General features: G+C 37.3%; 3 protein-coding genes across 6 annotated transcripts in view; 2 read left to right on the forward strand and 1 right to left on the reverse strand.

The window, feature by feature from the left end:
• Nucleotides 1-2,585, forward strand: part of LOC118747385 (T-box protein 2-like) — a gene marked incomplete in the record, with an annotated part of 75,114 nt that extends 72,529 nt beyond the window's left edge. The window contains 2 exon segments of the mRNA XM_036481435.1: nt 357-494; nt 1,642-2,585. Coding sequence (XP_036337328.1) covers nt 357-494; nt 1,642-2,376 — 873 coding nt within the window.
• A 6,063-nt stretch (nt 2,586-8,648) lies between these two features.
• LOC118748171 (ankyrin repeat and MYND domain-containing protein 2-like) lies at nt 8,649-10,342 on the reverse strand. Its single transcript, XM_036482523.1, has 3 exons — nt 9,963-10,342; nt 9,142-9,909; nt 8,649-9,062 (listed from the first exon to the last, which is right to left on the reverse strand). The coding sequence occupies exons 1-3, from the start codon at nt 10,164-10,166 to the stop codon at nt 8,826-8,828; spliced, it is 1,209 nt and encodes a 402-aa protein (XP_036338416.1). The 5' UTR covers nt 10,167-10,342; the 3' UTR covers nt 8,649-8,825.
• A 1,535-nt stretch (nt 10,343-11,877) lies between these two features.
• Nucleotides 11,878-24,473, forward strand: part of LOC118748176 (CYFIP-related Rac1 interactor B) — a 37,893-nt gene continuing 25,297 nt past the window's right edge. Inside the window, exons 1-2 of one of the 4 annotated variants that reach the window (XM_036482536.1) lie at nt 11,878-12,228; nt 19,808-20,150. In XM_036482536.1, the coding sequence (XP_036338429.1) occupies nt 19,968-20,150 (183 nt within the window). In that variant the 5' untranslated portion in view covers nt 11,878-12,228; nt 19,808-19,967. The remainder of the gene's footprint in view (nt 12,229-19,807; nt 20,151-24,473) is intronic. The other 3 variants (XM_036482538.1, XM_036482537.1, XM_036482540.1) reach the window with 3 other exon arrangements.

The raw sequence follows: 24,473 nt of genomic DNA on the forward strand, positions 1-24,473 counted from the left end.
AAACAAATTTTAAATAACCAATTGGGTAGTATTTTTTGAAGTCTCCTGAAGAGGAACAGAGTTCGCCGATTGAAAAACATTGCTTTTCAAGGATTCTATACAATTTCTACGAAAAATAGTTTTTTCGCCATATGAAATACATTGGAAACTTTTAGCGCTTTGAGCCACCTCTAAATCTTGTCTGATTGACCTAAAACTTTGTATAGTTTAGTCTTTCACACATTTCTAGGGGGTGAGACCGAGATTCCAAACACTTATTTTTCTCCATACAACTAAGGGGCATCCTAATGTACACACATACATACTTAAATGTACCGATTCTCCTTATGAAAAAACTCCTTCATTTGCTTACGCAGATTGTGCTCGCCAGTATGCACAAATATCAACCTCGTCTGCATATCATTCGCACCTCGGACCTCACGCAGCTACCTTGGGCCCCGCAGAAGGCTTTCGTTTTTCCAGAGACGGAGTTCGTAGCAGTAACTGCCTATCAGGTTTGTTTGTCTTCCATATCAATTTAAATTGTAATCCCTTATCCTGAGAGATTTTGGATTATTATTCCATTCATACATAGTTACATACATATGTACGTGCATACACATGTACAAACATATATACAAATGAAAATGCATACATATGTATGTACATATATTGGAGACAATGCCGCAGCAGGGGCCCACAGTGCCTAAGTGCGTAGATTGTCTATATATACATACATATTTACATACATATGTATTTGTTTTTGTCTACATATATTTGACGCAGACAGTACGCCAATGATCTCTTAAAATTCGTGGTCATACTACTTGCAATACATACATACATAAGTACATATGTACGTACGTATACGTACGTGCTGCACTATATTGCCACTGGCTGTGATCCACTTGAGTCCGACAAGCACTTGGCATTGAAACAGACCCCTAGCAGCGAATCGAGGCGACAAACTTGACGCCATTGGTTTGGTTTGAGTCTCGAAAGGTGAGTCCATGTGCGCATATGTATGTTTGTACATGTACACGCTTCCGTCAGGACAATTATTAGACGGGCGAAAAGATTTTGCTGCCTCTCAGTGTCGCCAAACCGCACAGTGGGAATATATGCATCGTTTTGGACCAAATACATACATATATATTTTTTCAAATACTCAAAAGGGCTTTAACTATAAAATTTGACTTCGTTAAATTTTAATTTTAATAACATATCCTAGAAACTCAAGTAGATTTGACAGAATGATTGACTCAAGACATGCCCTCACGTTATCCAATATAACCTTTTCAATAATATTTTCCAATAGAAAATAAATGTTAAAAAAATTCTCGTAAACTGTAGAAAATTAGCTTTACCAAAATCCCAGTTTATTTCTTACCGCGAACTAAATATAACGTACATAGTGAAAATAACTCAATAAAACATACCTAAGCGAAAAATACCTTTTTATTTTCAATACAGTTTCCATCGTTATTTTTTTACAGGATGTTGAGTTTTACTTTATAAACTTTATTTTGCAAAATAACAGCCACCCTAATGTACATTCATACATGCGTATATCCATACATATGTACATATGTATGTTCATAAACAATGTCACATTTCGGCTAACTGGTGTTATTTGTTTTTGTTTTTGTTTTTTCTCTTCAGAATGATCGTATTACAAAATTGAAGATTGACAACAACCCATTCGCTAAAGGATTTCGCGAAACAGGTCAATCGCGCTGCAAACGTAAGCTAAGTGCGTTGAGTGGTGATGAACAGGAAGTGGGCGACAGTCCGCCTAGTCCCAGTAAGAGCTCACTAGCCAGCCTCGAAGATGATCGCATCAGCTTGACAAGTGGCCAAATGGATTCGCCAACAACAAAACGTTGTCGCTCAATTGAATCGAGCGATGACGAAAGTTATTCCAACTGGCATAGCTGTGGAACTCGCTCACCTTACCATGACGAAGCTACTATCTACTCGGCGATGGCAATGTACCAGCGCGAGTATATGCAGCCGCAGCTTTTAAGTCCTTCGCCACTTGATATTGCGGCAGCCACTTGTTTCGCCGCCACGGCTCACGTCAATCCTGCCGTTGTCGGGACAGTAAATGGAATGCAATCTTTGCTGATTCCGCTGCCACATCAGCCTTATCCAGAAACGCTTTTGCCATCCTCACATTTCTTAGCGCATTTACCTCAGGTCGCAACAACTTTCCCCCCTACAACGCATGCAACGGAGGCGTCCACCACAGAGGCACCACCATTAAATGAGGAGCAAAATGTTGCCGATTCTGCTGTGATATTGTCCGAAGCAACCAGACCTCGCAACGAAGTTGGAACGGAATCACAAAAGGCGAAGCGTAATAACTTTAGCATTTCGGCAATATTGGCTTTCTGAAGAGAATCGCCCGCCCCTTCCCAGTAAACGGAGCACGCTTGTGAATTTTTCCAAAAGTGTTGAATGCTCTTTCATACATACATACATACATACATGCATGCATAATATGTATTATGTATGTACATATGTACTTATTATACATAATTAGGAAATAAGTTTCTTGATGTAGATTTTATAACTAGTTAACAACGCATTTATGTACATATGTACATAGCTACATATGTATGTATACATACAATTAATTGTAAATATGTAAAGTCTCTAACCTGAATAAATATGAATTTACATATATATGTATGTACATTGTATGTGTGTACATTAGGGGCGAACGCAGGTTTTAAAAAATTTATTTTTTATTTTAAAAGAAAAAATTGTATTCAATATTTCCTTGTTAGTAACTTCTATATCTCTGTGGATATTAAGTAAAGCTAAACCATTTAATCTTTTTTACCCAGTTTTACTTCGTAACTTCGATTTATGCTTAAGAAGGACCGACCGTTCACTGGAAGCAAGTGTCACCGAAAGTGTTGCGCCTATCTGCACGACGCGGTCTAGGAATATTGTTGGACAATGCTCCGTAGGTACATTGAAAAAATGCGTGACAAAACGCAAGACGAAAAGTCTTGAAAAATGAAGTTTCCAACTTAGTTAATATCCACATTTTTGCAAGTCGATCTGGGCATGGTGTCTACAAGCTTACAACATTCCTCTGGATTAATATTTTTCCTATTTGAAATTATGCATTCTCTCAACTGTCGCAAGTTTTGTGGCGCTGCTTCAGCAATACGAATTTTAAGTATTGCCCAAGCGTTCTCTATTGGAGAGAGGTCAGGACTTTGCGGTGGCCATTTTAAAATAGTAATATTTTCCTTGGAGAGATATTCCACAACCTGTTTTGCGGTGTGAATTGGTGCATTGTCTTGCTGGAATACAAAATGGTCACCAATTAGTCGTTTCCCTTCGGGGATAGCCGTCTCCTCTAGGATCTTTATATATACATCTGCATTAACTTTTCCTTCCAAAACGATTATATCGCCCGTACCTTGAGCACAGAGACATCCTCACACCAATAAACCTTTGTCTACTGCCTTAACGGTAGGAACCGTACACTTATAGGACAATGCGTCGTGAATACTTGAGTCGTATCATCGACTCATCGGTCCATAAGACATTATACCAAAACTCTTTGGGCTTCAGGACATGCTCCACGTAAAAATTCATCCTCTTTTTCATATTAACATGGCTAACATAAGGGATTTTGAGTGCTACCCGCCCATGCTTACCGCTTGCTCTAAGCCTATTACGGATAGTGTATACTGATGGGGCGTCTTTATCTTCTTGCAGTAAGTCTGAGCGAATTTCGTTTAATTTTGTTTTTTGTTTTGTTATGTGATGAATACTTAAGAAAAAATTATATGGATTTTTTTGCAATAGATTTCGCACCAAATTTAAATGATTGTAGATAAAAAATATGCAAAAGCCACATGCATTTGTTGTAAAATATACTAAATTAGGTGCAGTAAATATGCAAAAACAGTTATTTTTTGCAACATAATGCATTTACTGCGAAATATGCAATAATATGCATTGACGATTGAATGCCATATTAAAAGAAATTTCGTGATTCGTAAAGATAACTTAACTATATCGATTTTAACATGAACAAAAAAAAAAACAGACAACTAAACAAAATTCGATAACTCGACTAATTTCGATAACTGTGGAATTCGAGGGCTCGATAAATTTCGATAATTCAAGAATGTGTATATCTTTATAAATTTTTAATTTTGACAGCTCCACATTTTTCGAAAGCTATCGAAAAATTTCGAATATCGTTACACTATGTTAACACGATAAAATTCGATAAGCAGTGATAACTCGATAAACTTATAAAAACTTTTATAAGCTGAGGATGGGAGCATATACAATGGGCCAACTTATTTTGCTGCGGTTGTCTCCCGCCCTTTTGAAAAAAAAAACGGAATGCACTGACGTTTGCCGTGGTCGTCATCAAAACAAGGGGGTCTCATCCGGGGCATGTTTGAATTTTTCATTGGGCGTGGTTTTAACTTGGCGTGACCCAAACCCAGCGCACGCGAAGTTTTACGCTTTCTCACTTTAGCTCGCTCCCAAAGTGGTGCCTGGTCGCTACCCAGAGGAGACGTGGATACATGGGCGTAGTCAGGTAGGGGCAGGGGGGTGCTCGAGGCTCCCCCCTAACTTTAAAATTTTCCCTATATATATATATATATATATATATCATAGTAACCTGAAGTGCCAGCTTAATAGGGTCGAGCCCCCCCTAAATTTCATTCTGACTACGCCGCTGCGTGGATATAAATATCCGGACGTTGTGAGCTGCGATTTGAACCGTACGCACAAGAATCACTTCTGGCCACTCACGGGTTCATGGCACCATTTTTCACCTTAGCTGGTCATAACTCAGTCTTCATCACTTTCTTGTAATCATCACCACAAACACCAAGCTTGAAGTTTCCGTACATTAGTGAATCCATATTGGCATCCTTTTTCACCAATTTGTAGCATGCTACTAATTTCTCGTCTTTCTTACCATGTTTCACAACATAATCAATTATGTTATTGTTGTTGTTGTAGTGGCTACTCCCCCCTGCCTATATCGGTTTGTCCCTCAATTATTGTCTCCTCTCTCTCCGAGTTCCGGGCACTCATTGGCTCCCTCACTGGGAGCATTTGAGCCTCGTCGTGAAGGTGGTGCTGTGGCGACATCAGAAGGCATCCATTTGCTGTCTGGAGTGCCGTGTTCTGGCATGTCTGTAGCTTCGTCCAATACGTCCTGCTAGTCCTCGGCGACCACATGGGCGCTGCATAGTTTGAAACAGGCCATTGCCTCGTATGTTGTCAACAACACTTCTTTGTCATAGCCATAGACGTGAGTTCCCAGCTGTAGTCTGATCTCCTTCGTCCAGGTGGTAAAAAGGGTTGCCGAGTATTTCATGGGGAGAAGGTTAGGCTCCTTGCATTGAAGAAGCGGGTGAAGAAGTTCGGAGGGGTAACCGTTTGCTTTCGAGCACAAGTCATCAAAGGATACCACCCTGTGGTTGTTGTTGTAGCGCCTACAACAACCCCGCCCAGACCGGTTAATATCTCAATCTCAGCTCAACTAACGGAAGCCCTAACAAACGTGCAGACACAATCGGGTCGGTCCACAGGGACAGACGCGGTAGCATTGTCGTGTTTTCCGGGCATGCGAAGAGATGTTTCGAGTCGTGGGGTGTCTCTCCGCATGCTCGACGCTCATTTGGCACATTTGCGCCTAATCTGCTCAGGTATGAGTTTAACCTGCTGCAGTAGCCAGAGCGAAGTTGGGCTATTGTGGTTCTAGCCTCCCCAGGCAGATGAAGCTCCGTCTCGGCGATGTCCGGTGGTTGTGCGCCTAGAACGGCATTCACAGGTTTGGAGTCTACATAACTCGAGACTGACTCGCTGTGAGTGTCGCTCAGGGCCTGTCGATAAGCTGACGGGTCCAGAGGTTGTTTACTTAACCTTTGGACTTCGTCCGTCAGTTCATAGAGATGCCTCCTGATGTGCTCTTCGATGGCTCTTCTACAAGCAGTTGTCTATTTGGGTGACCACGTCTGTGGCTCCCAACTAAAAACTGCTTGTAGAGCATTGTGTTGTGCTCCTTTATGGGGAGCATTTTCGCCTCGTCGTGCAGGTGGTGTTCTGGCGACATCAGAAGGCATCCAGTCGCTGTCCGAAGTGCAGTGTTTTCCCCCAGTCCCCAGCGACCACACTGGTGCTGCGTAATTTAAAACCGGCCGGCCAATTGCAACGTTTCCCCAAGTACTTCCGGCTAGCGACTTGAGGCCCTTGTTGCGGCTCTGTACTTTGTTGACAATAGCGGTTGCGTGCGCAGAGAAGGAGAGCAGACTGTCGAAGGTTACTCCCAGTATTTTGGGGGTTTTCACCGTTGGGATTGGTGTATCATCGACGTGAATTCCCAGCGGTAGTCTGACCTCCTTCGTCCAGGTGGTGGACAAGGTCGCAGAGGATTTTGTAGGGGAGAGGGTTAGGCTCCTAGCAGTGAAGAAGCAAGAAAGCTTGGAGAGATATCCGTTTACTTTCGTATACAACTCATCAATTGCATTCTTAGACGCCATTATCGAACAATTTTCAGCGTAACAGACAATCGAGACTCCCTCTGGTGGTTGAGGGAGCTTGGAAATATAATAGTTAAATAGGAATGCGGAAAGGACACCACCCCGGGGAACCCCTTTGGCAGGTCCAACGCTACTAAAAAAGTTCTCTCACTGGGGCGGTTGCGATTTAGGCTACGTGTTATATGAGTGTTTATGGCGTTAAGTGCTGTTGTTGTGCTGTGCACTTTAGGGAAACCCGGCTGATGCTTCGCTGGGGTCAGCTGGTTCGAAAAACGTTTAATTGCTGTGCAACTTCGTCTCTTGGACCGCAGCTATCAATATACCACGCCTTCCCATGATGGTTATCTCCTGGATTTTGCTCTGAAGTCCATTACAGTTAATTGAAGGAGCTTCATGTGGTTCGGGAGACGTGTTGTTGTGCGGGGTGTGAGGGATGTGTGTTGCCCTGCCACCATTGGCTGTGTGCGCTGCTGTGGAGGATGCCGCCCTGTGGTGGTGCAGAGCAACACGGGCCTTCGAAGTTCCTCGTCCAATCTCGCGTGGTGCGCAGACCTGAACATGCCCTAAAGTGGCACCAGCAAAGGCAGATGTTGCACTTGACTGATGTCACATTCCGGAATATCCTGGTCTGACATACCGTGCAGATTGTGGGAGGAACCAGGAGTTGTTGGTGGCGGCGTGTGGATGGTGGTGCGTTTGTGTGGTCTGTCGTGGTTGTGGTGTAGTCTATTGTGTTGTTGTGTTGTGGTGTTTGTGTTGAGCTGTTGAGCGAGGTGACTCCACCCGGCGCAAGCAATGCACTTGACTGAGGTGGAGTTGTGGTGTAGTCGTCTTTGGCATACACAGCAGGTGTAAGTTTCTGGCTCTGGGTTTGACTCGATGCCAGCCCTGAGCAGAAGAATACGTAGCAAATGTAGTCCTATGGGCGAACCACTTCTGGGATACTTCGCCGACCTAAACGGGGTTAGATCGCCGAAACAACAGCCCTTGGTCGGGTAAAACCCGAGTCATTCCGGTACGTAGAACCGGCTGTAGTGGGAAGCCACAGAACTGGACACTTGCTTACAGAGGAGCCCCCGCCAAGGCATGCCAGAAGCATCTATACGAACTGACGGACGAAGTTCACAGGTTCATAAAGCAACTTCTGGACCCGTCGCAATATTGACAGGCCCTGAGCGGCATTCATAGGGAGTCAATCTCAAGTTACGTAGGCTGCAGACCTGTGAATGCCGTTCTGGGTAAACAACCACCTTACATAGACGAGACGGAGCTTCGTCTGCCTCGGGAGACTAGGACCACAATAGCCCAACCCCGCTCTGGCTACTACAGCAGATTGAAATCATACCTCAGCAGATTAGATGGAGATGCACCGGGAAAACCCCACAAAGCTAACGCCTCTGTCCCTGTGGACAGACCCTATAGAGGCTGCACGCTTCTTGGGACGACAACGACTGAGATACTAGCCGATCTGGGCGGGGCTTTGTTGCCGCTACGACAACAACAACAACAATTACAATCGGTTCCCAAACAAAGAAATTATGGCCAGGGATAATGTACAAAAACAAAAAAAGAAAGCCAATTTTAGATTTTTGTATGTCATTCTTTTTTTATTTTAATTTTTTTTTTGTATTTCACACGCCCACTGTGTGTAGACTATTTTTTTACACTTAAGATACCTGAAGGAACGACAAAATATACGTAAATGTTGTTTTTGCTCTAATGCCACTACCTGCACGGAAACCCAAACTAAAAAATGACTTTCTTCAAGCGATTTGTTTGTTCATCAGAGTGGCAATCAACTATATGGAAAGTTTTAAGTTTAACGTTTGTTGGGTCGCACTTACTAAACTGGTATATGTATGTACATATGTATATCCAGCTCAATTGGATTCGGTTATCACATCGCGTATCGTACCACTCTAATGTACCGAATAGCCTGAGGCACGCCCCTTTAGTTTACTATAATATGTTGCATCACATACATATGTATGTAGGTGCAATGAACCTTTTAGCAAAAGACCTCATTTATTTTTTACAGATCCTTCTTTCGCACACTAAATTTTTTTTTTTGTATATATGCTCCTTTGGCCTTATGGCCTCATATGTGAGTTTAGTAAATGCATTTCTCTATAGTTTTATATGTATCTAAATTTTTTATTTGACTCTATGAACTGAAGATGACTGAAGACTTATTTCGTTTATAGTCTGGTATGTCAAATTTTTACAGCAATGTGTTCTATTTTATGGGTTGAATACGAATGGATAAAGGTACCAAAAACTTCATATGTTGGGTTCCTAAAAATCTGTTTAGCTGGTGGTAATTTTAGATAATTCCTCCTGTAATTCAAGTGTGTCGATTGACTCCTTCACAGCTGAAGTACTGGCCGAAGTAGATGCATTGGAAATAGGTCGAGCGCATGTCTTTTTGTGCATAAACCAGTGCAAACGTTGACACTCACGATCGCAATATTTTACCTGTTTGCATTTCGAGCATTTCTTGTCAGGTTTCTCATTTCCACACGAACTACAATAAGATGTCTCATCCTATACATAAAATAGAATAAATACCACTTTAATAGACACGAATTTACTTATACATTGTAAAATTTTAAAGAATTATTACCGCAAAACCTCGATGACCGTTAACAGCATTGCGAAAGACCAATAATGCTGGTTGCGGATCCTTTGCTGCCAATTGCGAAACCACTTGTCGAAAGACTGTACATTCCCTGAAAGGGAACTCTCGCACACAATCGCGTAGAGTAAACTCTAGGTAGTCTAGTTGACCAACTTTATTCTCTTTTAGAACACGTTTTATGAATAACTCCACAAAATCATGCTTTCCGGCATCTCCTTCAGTGGGTTTTTCTTTCCGTTGAGCTTTACACTGCTCTTCACATCGCATTAACTCGGACACAATCCACCGAAGATAGTGAAATTTAAAAGCCATTAATTCATTTACATCATTCGCTTTCTTCATTTCCTTTTCACACATATACTCCAGAGCTTTTTTCAATCCCGGCAAGTTTTTAAGTAGGCCTAATGATTGTAAATTAAGGGCAATGCGCACTGGATGTAAATTAATTTCTATGATAAAATGATGAAATGCATCCAACAGTCCCGCGGGTATCAATGGCTCTTTAAGTTGGCCTTGTGGTCTTGTATAGTACTCTAATGTTTTTCGCGGTACATAGTTGTTGATCGTTTCCACGCAGGAATGATTACCAACAAAAGCTGCCATTTGTGACGCTGTTCGTGAAACGCTGTTTAATCTGCTGGGATTTATGCCAGCATCCAGAATCAAACGGCACACCTCTGTGTTGCCTGATAGAGCAGCAAAATGCAGTGGTGTATAGTCCGCACCGTGTTTATTAAAGTTTATATCAGCACCCTGAAAACATAAAATATTAACACAGCACGTGCACTATGGAATGTTGCGCTCACCATGTCTAACAGTATCTGCACAGCTTCTCTGTTACCCTTGCAACAAGCATGCTGAAGCGGAGTCATCCCATCCTCGTCTACAAAATCCACACAACCTTTTAGTTGGGTTATCTGCTGCTTAAAACCATCCACGTCGTTTTTGGCGATTCTCTCGAATATCTGCCGCTGCACATCGTCTAACTGGTTTTTACTTTCTTGTTCCATCGTTGGGCCTAAATGAAATATCAATCCGAAATCGTTTCAATATATCCAGAATATACCACGGGTTCAATTATGTATAGAAAATGGCAAGGACTTCCAACAAATATTAAAATGCGAAAATAGCACCAAAGAATCAGTAGAAACAGAATAATAATAATGGAAAGTTAAAAAACAAGAATGAATGTCAGAACAGGGATAGATCACAAAACTTCCACTGGAATGCACTACCGGACGCCACTGGAATGCACTACCTTAAGTATAGGGTGATAAACACGGCGAAAACAAATTGCTTCTTCTTCTTTTCGCCGTGGCAAAAAGGGTACAAAAATTACTCGTTGGCAGGCAACATTGTTCATTCGCAGCGGGGGTTATTAGTAGAAATGGGTAACTCAACTCAGAGATGAGTTATTGAGTTGATTCCCATAAGTGAATCGGAATCTCAGACTCCCTATCCAAAAAAAATGTAACTCAGTAACTCAGTTGATGCCCTAGGGCTCACATTAGGAATGTCAGTGGCAAAAATACATCGATGTTTTTCTTTGATTCGATGCATCGAAATGTACATCGATATTTTTCGATGCATCGAAGGGCATACATCAATGCATCGATTTGCATAGGATTTTCCACCTTTACCCTCCTCCTAGCATTTACAGCTTTCAAATCAGTAGAAAGGAGCTGACCACGCCCCATCTAATGTTTTGTTTTACCTCAACGGCCGCATTTATGCCTCAAAACGAGTCTACGATACCAATGAGAGTAACATACAAAGAGTCAAATGAGTTAGTTGAATGAGCTGACTGCTTAAAGTGAATTGGGGTCATTGAGTCAACTCCTATAAATTTGCTGAGTTAACCCCCCCTTAGTAATTAGCAAATTTTCTTTGCTCAATTACTCTAGCAAATCAATGAGTTAACCCAATAGAATTATGACTCACTTTGTAAGTACATCGCGTTGTGGAACTACGGCAGCACCAAGGTGTATTAAACAAGGTGGTGTTGGGGCGACAGCTGAGTTTTTCGCCGTGGAGGCCATTACGTCAAAATGATGTGTTTGTTGTAACTCATACCAATGAAAGTATGGACCTCAGCGTATAATTTGTTAGTGTAACTTTTTACTTATATACGGCCAACACCATTTTGTTAAATGCGCCTTGGGTAGCACTGTCAATGTGTGGGGTTGCACAACTGATATTGAAGTCACAGCAAACGTGAAGAGCGCACAAACGAAAACTTACAATATATATTTTCTCCTTTTTTTTATTTGACTATCAATTATCATGCCTTACATAACCAACCATCTCTCCTCAAATTAATCTAACAGAGTACCCCTTCCACATTTGCTGTTGACACCACATTGAAAATCTTCAAGTGCTGACAGATGTCTTCTTAGTGACGATATTTTATATGGAATTTTGGATTAAATTTAATATCTCTCGGTTAAGATTATTTTGACATATTTGGAAAATAAGTCTTCATTTTGAAGATGAATCTTATTATCTGGTAACAATAGTAACATCTTGTATGAATTCACCTTGCAAATAAGTTATATGATATAATAGCGCTATTGAGTCTCAATTTTTTGTATGAGTCTTTGATGAGTCGAACGTGATTGTTTTTCTGGGCGAAGCTCACTATGTAACTCAGTGCAGAGTAACCCATCTCTATTCGTTCTACCTTCGAGTTCGCCGCTATTTTGTTAGTTAATTTTTTGCAGCAAAGTGGATGAGTTGGTTTTATTGGTGTAATTTGCGAGCGTTTACAAATTAATTTTGTGCAAAGAAAAGTGAATAAAGTAAATGTTATTGTGGATTTATGGGTATATGATTTAAATATGGGCTATTGCCAACGATAGCGAGTGTAAATCAATCTACAACGGAATGAATAAAATTTCGTGGTAAAGGGTATTGGTGTGGTTGAGGATCCGGAGGTGGAGGGAGTAAAATTGTTTACGATATGACATATGACTGTAAATTGCACAATTCCAGCAATCTAAAGTGAAGTCAGAGAGTGTAATGAAACAAAAATTAATCACCAGAATTTCCTTACGGAGGTAACAGCGAGTAAAAGTAATGCAAAATAACGAATTAGAGAAAAATCAAAGCGATAAGCGTGCAAAAAAGTGGAATTTACAAGTGAAATATTGGATACGAGTCCACGAATATTTAAAGAATTAAGAGAAAGTCTAGTACATAATATTCTGATAAAAAGTGCAATGTGAGACATGTATGTATGTATATACTGTGTATCTAGATAATTGATTAATATTGCTCACATCCGCTAATAAGCATCTGAAGGAAGACATGTCTTTACTGTATAAAATGTGTTATCCTGGTTGTAACAATTATTCGCAAATTATTTATTCAGGGTTATCAATGTGTATGTATATTATATATTTATATATACATATACAATGTATGCATAAAAATGATAACAGCAGAGTTTGTAAAAATTCCACATAATTATACCTAAAAAGCCTGCCCCCGCCCCCCACGTTTTGTATTATTTGTGATAAGGTTTCATGCACAATATTTTGTGCTTTCCCTATGGACATGTAGTATGTACAAACATGTATGTACATAGGTACTATATGCAACTCAATTTATATACGCACATGCACATTTATCTATGTACATACATGTCTGTGTTCGTAAGGAAAAGTAGCTTATGTCGAAATGCTAGCTTTAGTATAACGCGGCATTCCCTTTATTCTTTAAACGACAAGGAATTTTTGGATGAGACTTGATAAGAATTTTGACTTGCTAGTATCGGAACTCTTTATTGCACGTTTATTTGACAAAAGTTGTTCAACGGGTCATCACCAGTGAGTTATTCGCAATTGTATGCTGCGTATGCCGATTTATACTAAAGCCAGCCTTTCGACATAAGCTACTTTTCCATACGAACGCAGATATGAATGTATGTATGTATATAGGTACGCCACTGTTATACTGTGCCTGTTTTTAATAATCCCGTAAGTCTGGAAATCTTAGGCTATAGGTAGTGTGATGTTCAATTTTTATTTCATCTAATACGGTTTTCGCATTAGGCGATTTTACAGGCAAATTAGATAGATACGTATACGTATGTATGTATGATCATTTCGCTTATTTATTTATGTGCCGCTATACAATTGAGTCTGTTTGCGTGTATTTCGCAAACAATTATTTTTATTATTCCCTCCCTTTTATTAGCTCGGTATGTAACTATGTAATTTTGATGCGCCTAAAAGATGCAGCGATTTCTATTTTCAAGTTACATATATGATTCAATAATACAAGGTTATACTATGTTCACATATAAGTAGATTATCCTCATTTCCGAGCTTAACTCCTAATCTGTAGTAAGAAAAGGAGATTAGCCATAGAAAATTCTTCCCTTGTTAATCTGTAATTATAAAATAATCTCAGATTTAACCGATAACTTTTCGTGTCCAACCTAGTTTTACGATAGTTTTTGCGAAGAAGAGGAGAAATGCCAAATATAAAAGTAAACAAAAATGGACACTAGCAAGGAAAAGAGTGTTGTAAATGTATTTTTAATAAAATACTAAGTGGAAATATATTTAAATTGCTTAATATAGGACAAAAAAGTGAGCACGGTAACACAGAGAAGAAACATAACTTTTCCTTGAGATGTGAGAATAACTAGCACAACAAATTTGACGGCTAAAAATCTGAGATTTGCCTGTGTAATCGGGGTGATTAAAAAACGAGCTTTGATTGAGATAATATTTATATGTGGACATACTTTTAGATAATTATTGACAGGCGCGTTTTGACACTCCCTTACAAAAGGTTGCATTTACGAAGGACAGAGAAAGGGGAAGAAGAATGCAACCCCTTGTTGCTAAAATAATAGTAGAAAAGTACACAAGTACACTGTAGGTTTATAGAACCTTGTATTATTGAATCATGAGTTACATACCTGATGACAGTACGAATGGAAATTATAAAAGCGAGGATTTAGTTTTTTAAACTATAATTTCATTTCACCTAAATTTTGGCAGCTGAACTACAAATATACAACTTAACAGCTGATAGTTTAAACTCGGTTTAACCCTGCCAAAATGGGCGCTTATATGTAGTTTAAATAAGTTTTAATTTTACTGAAAAACTGCTCACTGAGTTTAAACTTAGTTCAAACGACAAACAGAGTTAAACTCGCACTGAAAAACTGGCCCATAGAGTAGGGTTGCCAACATTTTCTCAGAGATTTATAATACTTTTGCAAAAAAAAAAAATAAAAAAATATAGTACACTTAAAATATATATAGTATTTTTTTGAAGAAAATGTAAAAATGATTTTAAGTGTACATCTTTTTTCTTTCTTATGCTTTTCTCTATAAAAAAATATATTTCTTTGAAAGTAATATTTAAATAATTATAAATTAAAAGTTAATTTTTTATTAGTGTGATATTCGCTTTATTTCTCTCATCTCACCATTTCAAAATCTTATTAGAAAAAACTCTCTGTGAATGCCAAAGTAGCAGGAATAGAGAGCATTAGCGAAATAATTTTAAGTAAATTTGGTAAATCGTTCTAAGTATTTTTTTGATAATGTTGCCATTTTTGATCTCTGGACCCTTTGTTTTAAAGTATATTTATTTAAGTATTGATATTTCAGTATACATGTCATCCATTTTAAAACATTTCTTTCTTACAAATGACTGAAATATATTTATATTTATAATTGAAAATTATAGTATTTTTGCATTCCAACTGTATATAGTACGCAGACCCAAAATATAGTACAATACTATGTATTATAGTACGGTTGGCAACCCTATATTAGAGGCGATTAGTTGAATCAAAAGTTGGCTGCACCCAAACTTCATTGGATTAGTTGAAAATAGAGAAAATAAACGAGATAGCGGGACCCGCGGGTCCCTCGGTACTGATTTAAAATTGGCCGGGATGGGCGGTATCGGGAAGATCTGTAAAAATATGGCGGGCGGGACGGGACCAAAATCCTTTGCCGACACTCCCGATAAATCCGCAAACCCCCGCAAATTCACAAAATCTTCCTTAAAAACGGATGTTTTAAATATGCACTTTTATTGTTTTATTGAGACGAAAACGAACAGCAAACCAAAACAAAATAATCGGAAGATGCCAGATTTTTCATTATTATTTTTATTATTTAATATTAATTTGAAGAACATAAACATTTTTGTCAACCTTCGATCGGTTAGCAAACCACGCCACACGTTGAAATCTCAACCGAGCGTTTCAATTTGTTGTCCGTTTGTAGCCTGTTTTAGAGATAGATATCGGGACCCACGGGACCCGCGGTACAATTCTGAAAAACGTCGGGATGGGCGGGTTTGGTTCTTAAAAATCGAATTTCGGGCGAGATTAGGATTAAATATTTAGTCCCGTGCCCATCTCTTGTTAAAAATTAAATATTAATAAGCCACAATAACATTGTCAAATACAAAATTTTAATGTTCATACTAAAGTTTTCGTAGCTCTCTTTCGTTCTCACCCATATTTTAATACTGCATATCATGATAAAAATATAGTAAGGTAGAACCGCTGAGAGTCACTTTTAAAATTCTTGACGTTTCCAAACAATTTAATTTTTAAATTTACTCACAAACTCACACACACATTTTCATTTTCAATCTCAAGCAACAACAATTTCGAACAATTTCATTTTTTTATTTTCACTTTTATATGATTTTAAAATGTTGGCAAACTTCAAAAAAAAATCATGGCCGACAAATTGAGAGAACGGTTATACCTTGCTATGTTTTTATCATGCTGCATTATACTTGTTTTTAACTTAATTCTAATTTTAAAACAGGTGGCAACCCTCTTCAAAACATTTTCAAATTACTACCTTCTTAGACCCCTTTCTTCTGGACCCCTATGAAGAACATATTTCTATTACCCTTGTAAAACCCTTACCTAAAATTGAATTTGATTTCTTAAACAGGTCGTCGCCTCAGAAAACGGATGTCGAATGTGCAAAATAACGATTTTGGGATTTTGATGCAGATTTACTAAATTGTTTGATTTTTGGAATCCATTTTTTATATTTGGTGTGCATTTTGTCGTATGTCACATGCATAATATTAACGGTTGGGTATGCCTTTTGTGGTATATGCGCGTTGAAAATACGTCACATACGACAAATTCCCATACAAATGTAGTCTTTTTTAATCACATGACATTTGTCGTATTTATCGCAAAAGTTTGAACTTACGACAATTCGATGGAAACAATTAAAATTGGAAAGTAAACTAAGTAACTACTTTTTTTTTAGTCAATGTTATTGTGGCTTATTAACATTTTATTTTTAATATTTTTATTGAGCTACGTACAACGATTGTTTATTAGGAAAAATTAAAAAAGCAACAAAGTCTAAGTGGTAGAAGTAATACTTTTTATTTAAGTTTAACTTGAAAATTAAATTTTCTCATTAACGTTTAAAGATAATAAAAATATGGAAAATCAAAACTAATAAGACTAGCTACGTCTCCTTCAAAAATTACAAAAATCTACCGTATGGTTTCGGATTAATTCGACCTTAAACTTCAAAATCAATTTTCTCAAAACCGTGTTTTGTAATATACGGTTTCCGTTCTCCGAAGCGACGATATCAAGCCCTTTAATCTGACACCTCATTTTTGAAAATCGAACGAACGGTGCAGATCTGATGACCTGGACAAAAAATCTAGGGCTCGGAAAAATCGAAAATATGCGCTATAAACAAGTAGAATATGCAATTAAAATTATTTTACTAGTATTTTATTGCTGGTTGAGAAAAATTAACACGTGTATTTTAAAAATAATGAAACCAATTCACTTCAAAATACAATACATACTTATGTACAAAAATTACCCAGCGGTTGAAACTGAGTCCTGAGTTTTTAACACACCTCATGATTGCTTTTTCACATTGAAATGTCATTCTTACTGAACACCTGACGATAGCTAATATCCACGCCCGAATATCCCAAAGAGTATTCCTTCTAGAGTCCGACCGATTCCCGATTTTTGTCAGAAAACTACCTGAATATAAATTCATTCAAGAACAAATGTTTTTGATAAGCATCATTTTACACATTCGCTATCGACATTCGACATTCGATATTCGCATCAAATGATACGAATGTTTTGCGAATGCGAATGTGTACTTGGGCAGAGCACGAAGCACACAATCACAGCGTATCGCACATTTAACGGTTAGTATAGTCGTAGAAAACAGAAATACATAAGTATCGTCGATGTTTTTGCAAAACCGCCTATCTACCAGTTGCCAAACCGCCTAAATCGCCGTTGTGGCAAAAATGAGATTTGGTAACCCTGAACTCCAGTCATCGAGATTTATGCATAAAAATCGTTAAATCGTTATTAAAACAACACACTTGTAAAATAATAGCTAGAGAAAGTACCGCCTATCAAGGCACTGCCTTCAAAGAATAAACCGTTTTTTCGCTCTCTTGTAAAATTTGAGTGCCGTTAGATAGGCGGTTTTGCAAAAACATCGACGATATGTACTTATGTACATATGTATGTAAGTATGTATAGATATCTAATTGGGCGCCCGGCTGCATTGCAAACTCTCACACGACTAGGTTCAGACCAGGGAGGGAATTTCAAAACATCCAAATGTGCCTAATGGTATTCGAAAATAGTGCCGGAAAGAAGATGAAAGTGCCACAAAATAAAAATTGCTTTCTTTTAAGGACTTTTAAGAACAATATATTTTTAGAAATAGTACTTCTAAAATACACTGAAGTACTTAATACAATAATTATTAATTAATTAAATTATTACAGTAAATCACTTTGATGAGAGATTCCTTAGACATAAGTATATATGTATATATATATATAAATTCATAGTAAAATAACAAAGTATTTATTCCTGTTACCGAGGGGAAATACACCGAAATATAGCTATACTGACACTTTTACACATACATACATACATATATGTACCTATATGCGAAATAATGGCAGTGAGACATTTTGACCACTTTCGCCTATTCTTTTCATTGATGAATTTTTTATTGATTTTATATACTTAAAAGTCTAACCCATAAGGCAGCAAAATTACTTTTTTTGAAATAGTATAATACGCCCCTTTGGAACTTTGACTAAATAAACACTGTATAGGTTAAGCACTCGTTCAATGTTCTAATAATTTACAAAATTTGTAAGTAAATAAAAACGATGACCTAAAATGATTACTTATAGATATTTTAATGTTATTCCTAACATTCGTATTCGCATTCGCACATTCGCATTCCGAAAATTCGCATCGCTTATATGAAAAATATGACATTCGAAACATTCCTAGTATGTGCATACATAAATATGTATTAAAAGTGATATATCGCCGTCTTTTTAACCGACTTCGCAAAAAGGGGGAAGGTTATGAATTAGTCGGAATATTACTTTGGACCACGTTAACCGATTTCTAAAATTCTTTGTTTCAAAGGAGAGCTGTTACCTCACTGGTGGTCCCATTTTAATTCGGTTTAAATCCGATCATTGGATCATGAAGAGATTAAGGATAATCTTAAATTTGTATATGAGAATTGAAGTCGGTTTTGTTTTTTTTTTCTTAAAAATTACTTGTTCTTATTCAATGTTAAAAAAAAAATAGTTCATTCGTATCAAATTTCTTTTATAAAGAGTAACCGTAGATTTTTAATGATAAAAGTATTTTTGTAACGTAAACAATTTAACAATCCAGTGAAAAGAACCCGAAGGATTTAGGAATTCCGTGGTTAATTCAAGGATTTACGTAATAATACTTACAGTAACGACATTTTAGCATTCTTTGGATATTTCCTTTTTTCCTTTCGTTTATTTAATGTTTCATATTTTTTATGAAAGTGTAGCTTGTTATCAAACAAAAACCATGTTAGTAAAAATTTCAAACTTTTTCTTTAAACATTCTGGGTATGCAGTTTTGTAGCCCATTCAATTTTATTTTAATGAAGTGCAAATTTTAAGTAACTAGGACTTACTATTGATTTTTGGAAATTTTTTTGTAGTATTGTTTTGCGGATTTTCTCCATACAAAAAAATTCTCGCACACACTTTGTTCGGAAGAAAATGCGTGAACAAAAAATTATTAAAAATCAACATTTACCTACTTGCACTTTATTATACTAATGTTGAAAAAAACTGCGTACTCAAAAAAATTCTAAAAATCTGATTAACACTTTCTAATTTTGATGAACATTTGCGGAAAACGTAAAAAGAATCGACCAAAAATGGCCGATGCCAATGCCGATTAATCGGTCGGACTCTCCTCGTTGCCTCCCGCTATCCTCAAGAAATAGTGGAACGGGCATATATTTCTGTTGTAAGCATGGGTTGCCTTGTGCTGTTTTTTTCACAAAGAAACTTTAGAAAACCGTAGTAGAAAGTGTGAGTACAAAAAATAAAAAAATATAAATACCATGGGAAGTTTTCAAATGGAAATGCTTATTCTAAAACCACGTAAAAACTCTTGCCTGTGATTTCAGAGCTAACCAGATCTGATCACACAAGTGATTGCAACAGGTATACCAATTGTCAACCGCTGGGATTTGGCGAGGTATCCTAACATACATACATATGTACATACATACATACATACATACCTGCATTTGATAAAATGTCTTTTTTTTTAACGATGAAGTGATGAATTTGTGTACATTACGTAACAAAACAAGTTAATCAATTAAAATTGAATTATTGTAGTTTGAAAAAAAGCAAAATACATAGAATAAAACCAAGTGAGAAAAAGCGAAACCAAACAAAACATACATACCTACTACAGAAACAAAGTCAAATAAAACATGGGCAAGTTACTGAGTTTATTGGCACGCGATGATTCAAACTGCTGCGCAGCGAAATCGTACGACGTGTTCTTAGATTTTGAGAATGCCGCCCCAACTGAGACCGAGCGTGAAGTCTACGAGGAAGTGGAACGAGTTCTCAAGGAATCAGAGATTGTATTAGAAGAAATTCAAGTATATAAGGTGAGTCTGCAAAGATAGATACTATTTATACCTGTTAGAGTTGACATTTGTAAAATACATACATAAATATTTATTATAAGTACATACCATACACTGGTGGCCCGATAAATAGAAACCATTTGCTTTTTCAAGTTTTGCCCATTTATTTTTATTTATTAGTATTAATTTATTTTCTTAGCAAAAGCACTATGCAAGCTACCAACGGAAATCAAATAACTCAAAGTATTAAACTTTGTACAAGATAGATAAGAATTAGACAAAGTTCAAAAAATTACCATCAAAAGTTCAAACTTTTTAATCGGAGTTTTTAGAAAAAGTTCGGGTATGCAATTTTATATAGTGGTCTGAAACTATCGATAATCTTCTAAACTTGCAATTTGGCTTTAGACCGACAACGAAAACACTTTGTAAACGAGTTTTGGGATTGTGGGCTGAAAGCTGTTCACACCGGCTGTTAGTGTTTTCGTTTACATTTCTTAGAATAGGACTCCCTGATTTCAAAAATCTCCCCCTTTTTTCTAGCAACCCTATATTTTTTATATAATTTGTTGTTAGTTTTCGTATAAACGATGAATAAGATAACAAAATAACATCAAACTTGGTGCTACCAGACTGGAATTTTGAATAATAAAAGCAGAATTTTAATTCGGAATTTTCACTTAGTAGAATTCTCCTTTCTGTGTTGCCGAAGAAGTGGGGCTGAACACCTGTTGCAGAGAACACATTTCTGCGTAGTCGGCCTTCGGCCGCACTTAGGGATTATAACCCTCACTACGTAGAATTCTTTCTATTGTATCGTTTTGTACAGTATGGCAACAGATCTTATGTCATTTTGCAATCATGTGTTATTGTAAATATGGGTGCAATGTAATGTAACTTACAAGTTAATAAAAGTTGGATCAAAGTGATTTATATACAAGATAAAATAAAATAAAAGGCTTGGGTGCCGTTTAAATATTCATTGGCCCTAAATATGATAAAATATGACTTCCACTTCGATAAATAATCGAGAAAAAAACTATTGCAGACACCAATCGGAATGAGTGGAACATGAGCTTTCAGGTGATTTCCAGATATTTTATCATTCAATATCAGATATTTTATCATTCAATTTCAGATATTTTATCATTCAATATCTGATATTAGCCTTCTTTAGTTCTTGTCACGACTCTATACTTTTTTCACTTATCAAAGCACCCGCTGAAAATGCTGGTAAATATACGCTGCCGAACTATCTTTTATTAAAAGGTGCTGCCAGGTTGTGTCAAATGCACATGCAAATTGACAATCAGCAATAAAACAATAATAGGAGTGTTCGCTATGCAAAAATTTTTTACAAGTTGGTACCAATTTTCGCCAGTAAGAATTTGCAAGCAGGATTGTGGCACACGGTTGCATTTTTGTCAACATTAATTAGAATCAACGAGTTCGTTAAATTTAAAAATGAACAATCTTGTTGCGATTTACTAATGAAAGAAGTATGTTAATATTCGTTTATTCAATTAATTTAATTAATTCCAAACAATTGAAAGGTACTCGGATGAAAAAGCTGTATTCGTAATTGGAACGCACTCAACACCACTGTCGATATAGGAAACCCGACAGTGACTTCCACAATGAAATTGAAGCGTACGTTGAAGAAAGTCAGAATAAGAAGAAATATACGTATAGGTCCTGTTTTGGTTCCACCTGAATTAATTTAAAAAAATTATTATGCTCGAAATGCAACCGTGGACGCCAGCTGGCAGTGAAGCTTGCTAATGTTTGCTAATTCCTGTTCGCGCAAAACTTAGTAAGTTTCTCTCTTTGAGAGAGTAAGGTGTCTTGTTCTCTGAATTTTTTTACTGGCTAATTCTTACTGGTAGTTGCATAGCGAACACTCCTAATGTAAGAAAAACAAAAACTATCGATGGTGGTACGATAGTCAAAAACCATCGATAGTATCGATAGTGCCATCCATAGTTTCAGACAACTAGTTTTATAGTTATTCAAGTTTAGTATAATATGGTGGAAGTTTGAATGCGAATGTCTTATACCATTTTCCCACGGCATCCTGAATTAGTTTGTTCGCTCCCCCAGTTACGCGAATTACGCGAATTACCCGATTAATTCGATTTGACAGTTCTCTATCTCCGTGTTATATTTTTGTTTTTCTTCGCTGCAAAATTGATGCAAAATGTAGTTTCTGTATGTATGGCGAATTATGTAATTCGAAGGGTAATTGGTGCTTGTGAAAGTCGTATTAATGTCTTTTACATACAATGTGCGTTTGAAGTTTTTTTATATGGCCGAAAATGAGCAACACTGCCAACAAAAGAAATTTTAAAAAATCAACCAGATTTTAGAGCAAATTCAAACTTGCACAATATTATACTAAAATTCAATGGGCTACAAACCTGCATACCCGAATTATTTCTAGAAATATTATATATAGATTAAAATGTTTGAAATTTTGATTACAATTTTCTGAACTTTGTCGAATTGCCGAAATATGTGGAATTATCTTGTACAAAGTTTAAAACTTTGAGTTATATGATTTTCATGCATGCTAATAAACTAGTAAAAAAACGGACAAAACTCGTAAAGGCAAATCGTTTCTAATTATCGTGCCACCAGTGTATGGCAACATTTATTTATTTATTTATTTATTACAGTCATTTGACCTATATACATTCACGTATATACATTTGAATTATGTATTGCAATATACATTAAAAGTAAAGTTAAATTTACTGCTTAAAATACGTTAACCTTTTACATTTTTCCTTCTAAGCTATATAATAGTATGTATATTTAACTAAGATAGCATATTCTCGATGCTGTTGGAATGGACGGGATTCCAAGCAGTACCGTAAATATATGACGTACGATATGCGGTCTAAGAGTGTAATTTCCAGAACCGCCACAACTGAGCGGTTGGAAAGGACTAGTTTCCAAGCCGCTTCTTATAAACTTCTCTACCGGCAGGCGATCTGAATGGACGAAATCCAGAGTCGCGCCATTTTATCGGATGGAAAGGACTAGTTTCCATGCCGGACCTTTCTATCTGATATCCAATGTTCTACAGTGATCAAGTAGCAGCCTTTTGAAGGTACCAACGTTTTCGCAATTTTGTATTTGAGCTGGAAGTTCATTATAACATTTTAATCCCTTATAAAAGACATTCCTCTTATCTATTTCCGTTTTATACAGCGGCAGCCTGAAACGGGGCACCGAAATTGCGCATATGGAAACTGTGCATTTAGACATTATTTCGGTTTCAACCGAAACTGTGCATGCATGCATTATTTCGGTTTTCTAACGAAAGTGTGCATATGGATAATTTCGTTTTTTCTAATATGAATTATTTACTTCTACTTAGTAAGGGTTTTAATCCCTAAGCGCGGCTGAAAGCCGCCTACGCAGAGAAAAGTTCTGCGCAAAAATACGTCCGCCCTTCTTTTCCGGCAATACAGAAAGGAGAATTCTACTTAGTAAGGGTTATAATCCCTAAGCGCGGCCGAAGGCCGCCTACGCAGAAAGAAGTTCTGCGCAAAAGTACTTCCGGCCCCCTTTTCCGGCAACACAGAAAGGAGAATTCTACTTAGTAAGGGTTATAATCCCTAAGCGCGGCCGAAGGCCGCCTACTCAGAGAGAAGTTCGTTTTCATGTATGCACTATTTCGGTTTTTGTCATATGCATTACTTCGGTTTTGAGTCGAAACTGTGCATGTATGCATTATTTCGGTTTTTTTCGTATGCATTATTGCGGTTTTCAACCGAAACTGTGCATAAAATGCATTATTTCGGTTTTTTTCATATGCATTATTTCGTATGCACAGTTTCCATATGCACAATTTCAGGGTGCCGCCTGAAACTATTATTTCCCCTAAGTAAATACGAATCGTAGGATATCACTCAGATAATCTGGGAGTCTACCTTGTTTTATGTTAAACACGAATTTCATAGCGTGATAGAAAATTTGCTGTTACACGTTTCACTGACATTATCAGTGGCTGAGCGTGCTTTGTTAACTTTCAGAAGGTGTCGGGTGCGAAAGCCTATTTTTTCGAACCATGAAATAGCAACTTTAGATCTACATAGGTGTGCGATGTGTATATTACCCGGGTACCCGGTTACATCGGTTACCGTGTTACACATTTGTTACCGAGTTTGGTAAGGATTGGTGAATGGGCTACTGAGATACAGCATTTTATCATAAGTGAGCGTGGTCAGGCCCAGTTTCCAAGAATTTCATAATAATATTTTTTACCGAAATTCTACTTCACATACTAATATTCAACAATTTGGATCCAATATTTGCTGAAATATCGCAGTTCTTGCA

The sequence above is a fragment of the Rhagoletis pomonella genome, unplaced genomic scaffold (assembly GCF_013731165.1).
Source record: "Rhagoletis pomonella isolate Grant_MI unplaced genomic scaffold, Rhpom_1.0 Rhpom_scaffold_00012, whole genome shotgun sequence".
Taxonomy (NCBI): Eukaryota; Metazoa; Arthropoda; class Insecta; order Diptera; family Tephritidae; genus Rhagoletis; species Rhagoletis pomonella.

What these genes read in the sequence shown, in the direction of transcription:
- LOC118748171 (XM_036482523.1), bottom strand. Translation starts at nt 10,166, where the DNA reads ATGGAACAAGAAAGTAAAAACCAGTTAGACGATGTGCAGCGGCAGATA. An exon ending in TGCAGATACTGTTAGACATG is followed by an intron (nt 9,910 to 9,962) that starts GTGAGCGCAACA and finishes TTATGTTTTCAG; the next exon opens with GGTGCTGATATAAACTTTAA. An exon ending in ACGGTCATCGAGGTTTTGCG is followed by an intron (nt 9,063 to 9,141) that starts GTAATAATTCTT and finishes TTTTATGTATAG; the next exon opens with GATGAGACATCTTATTGTAG.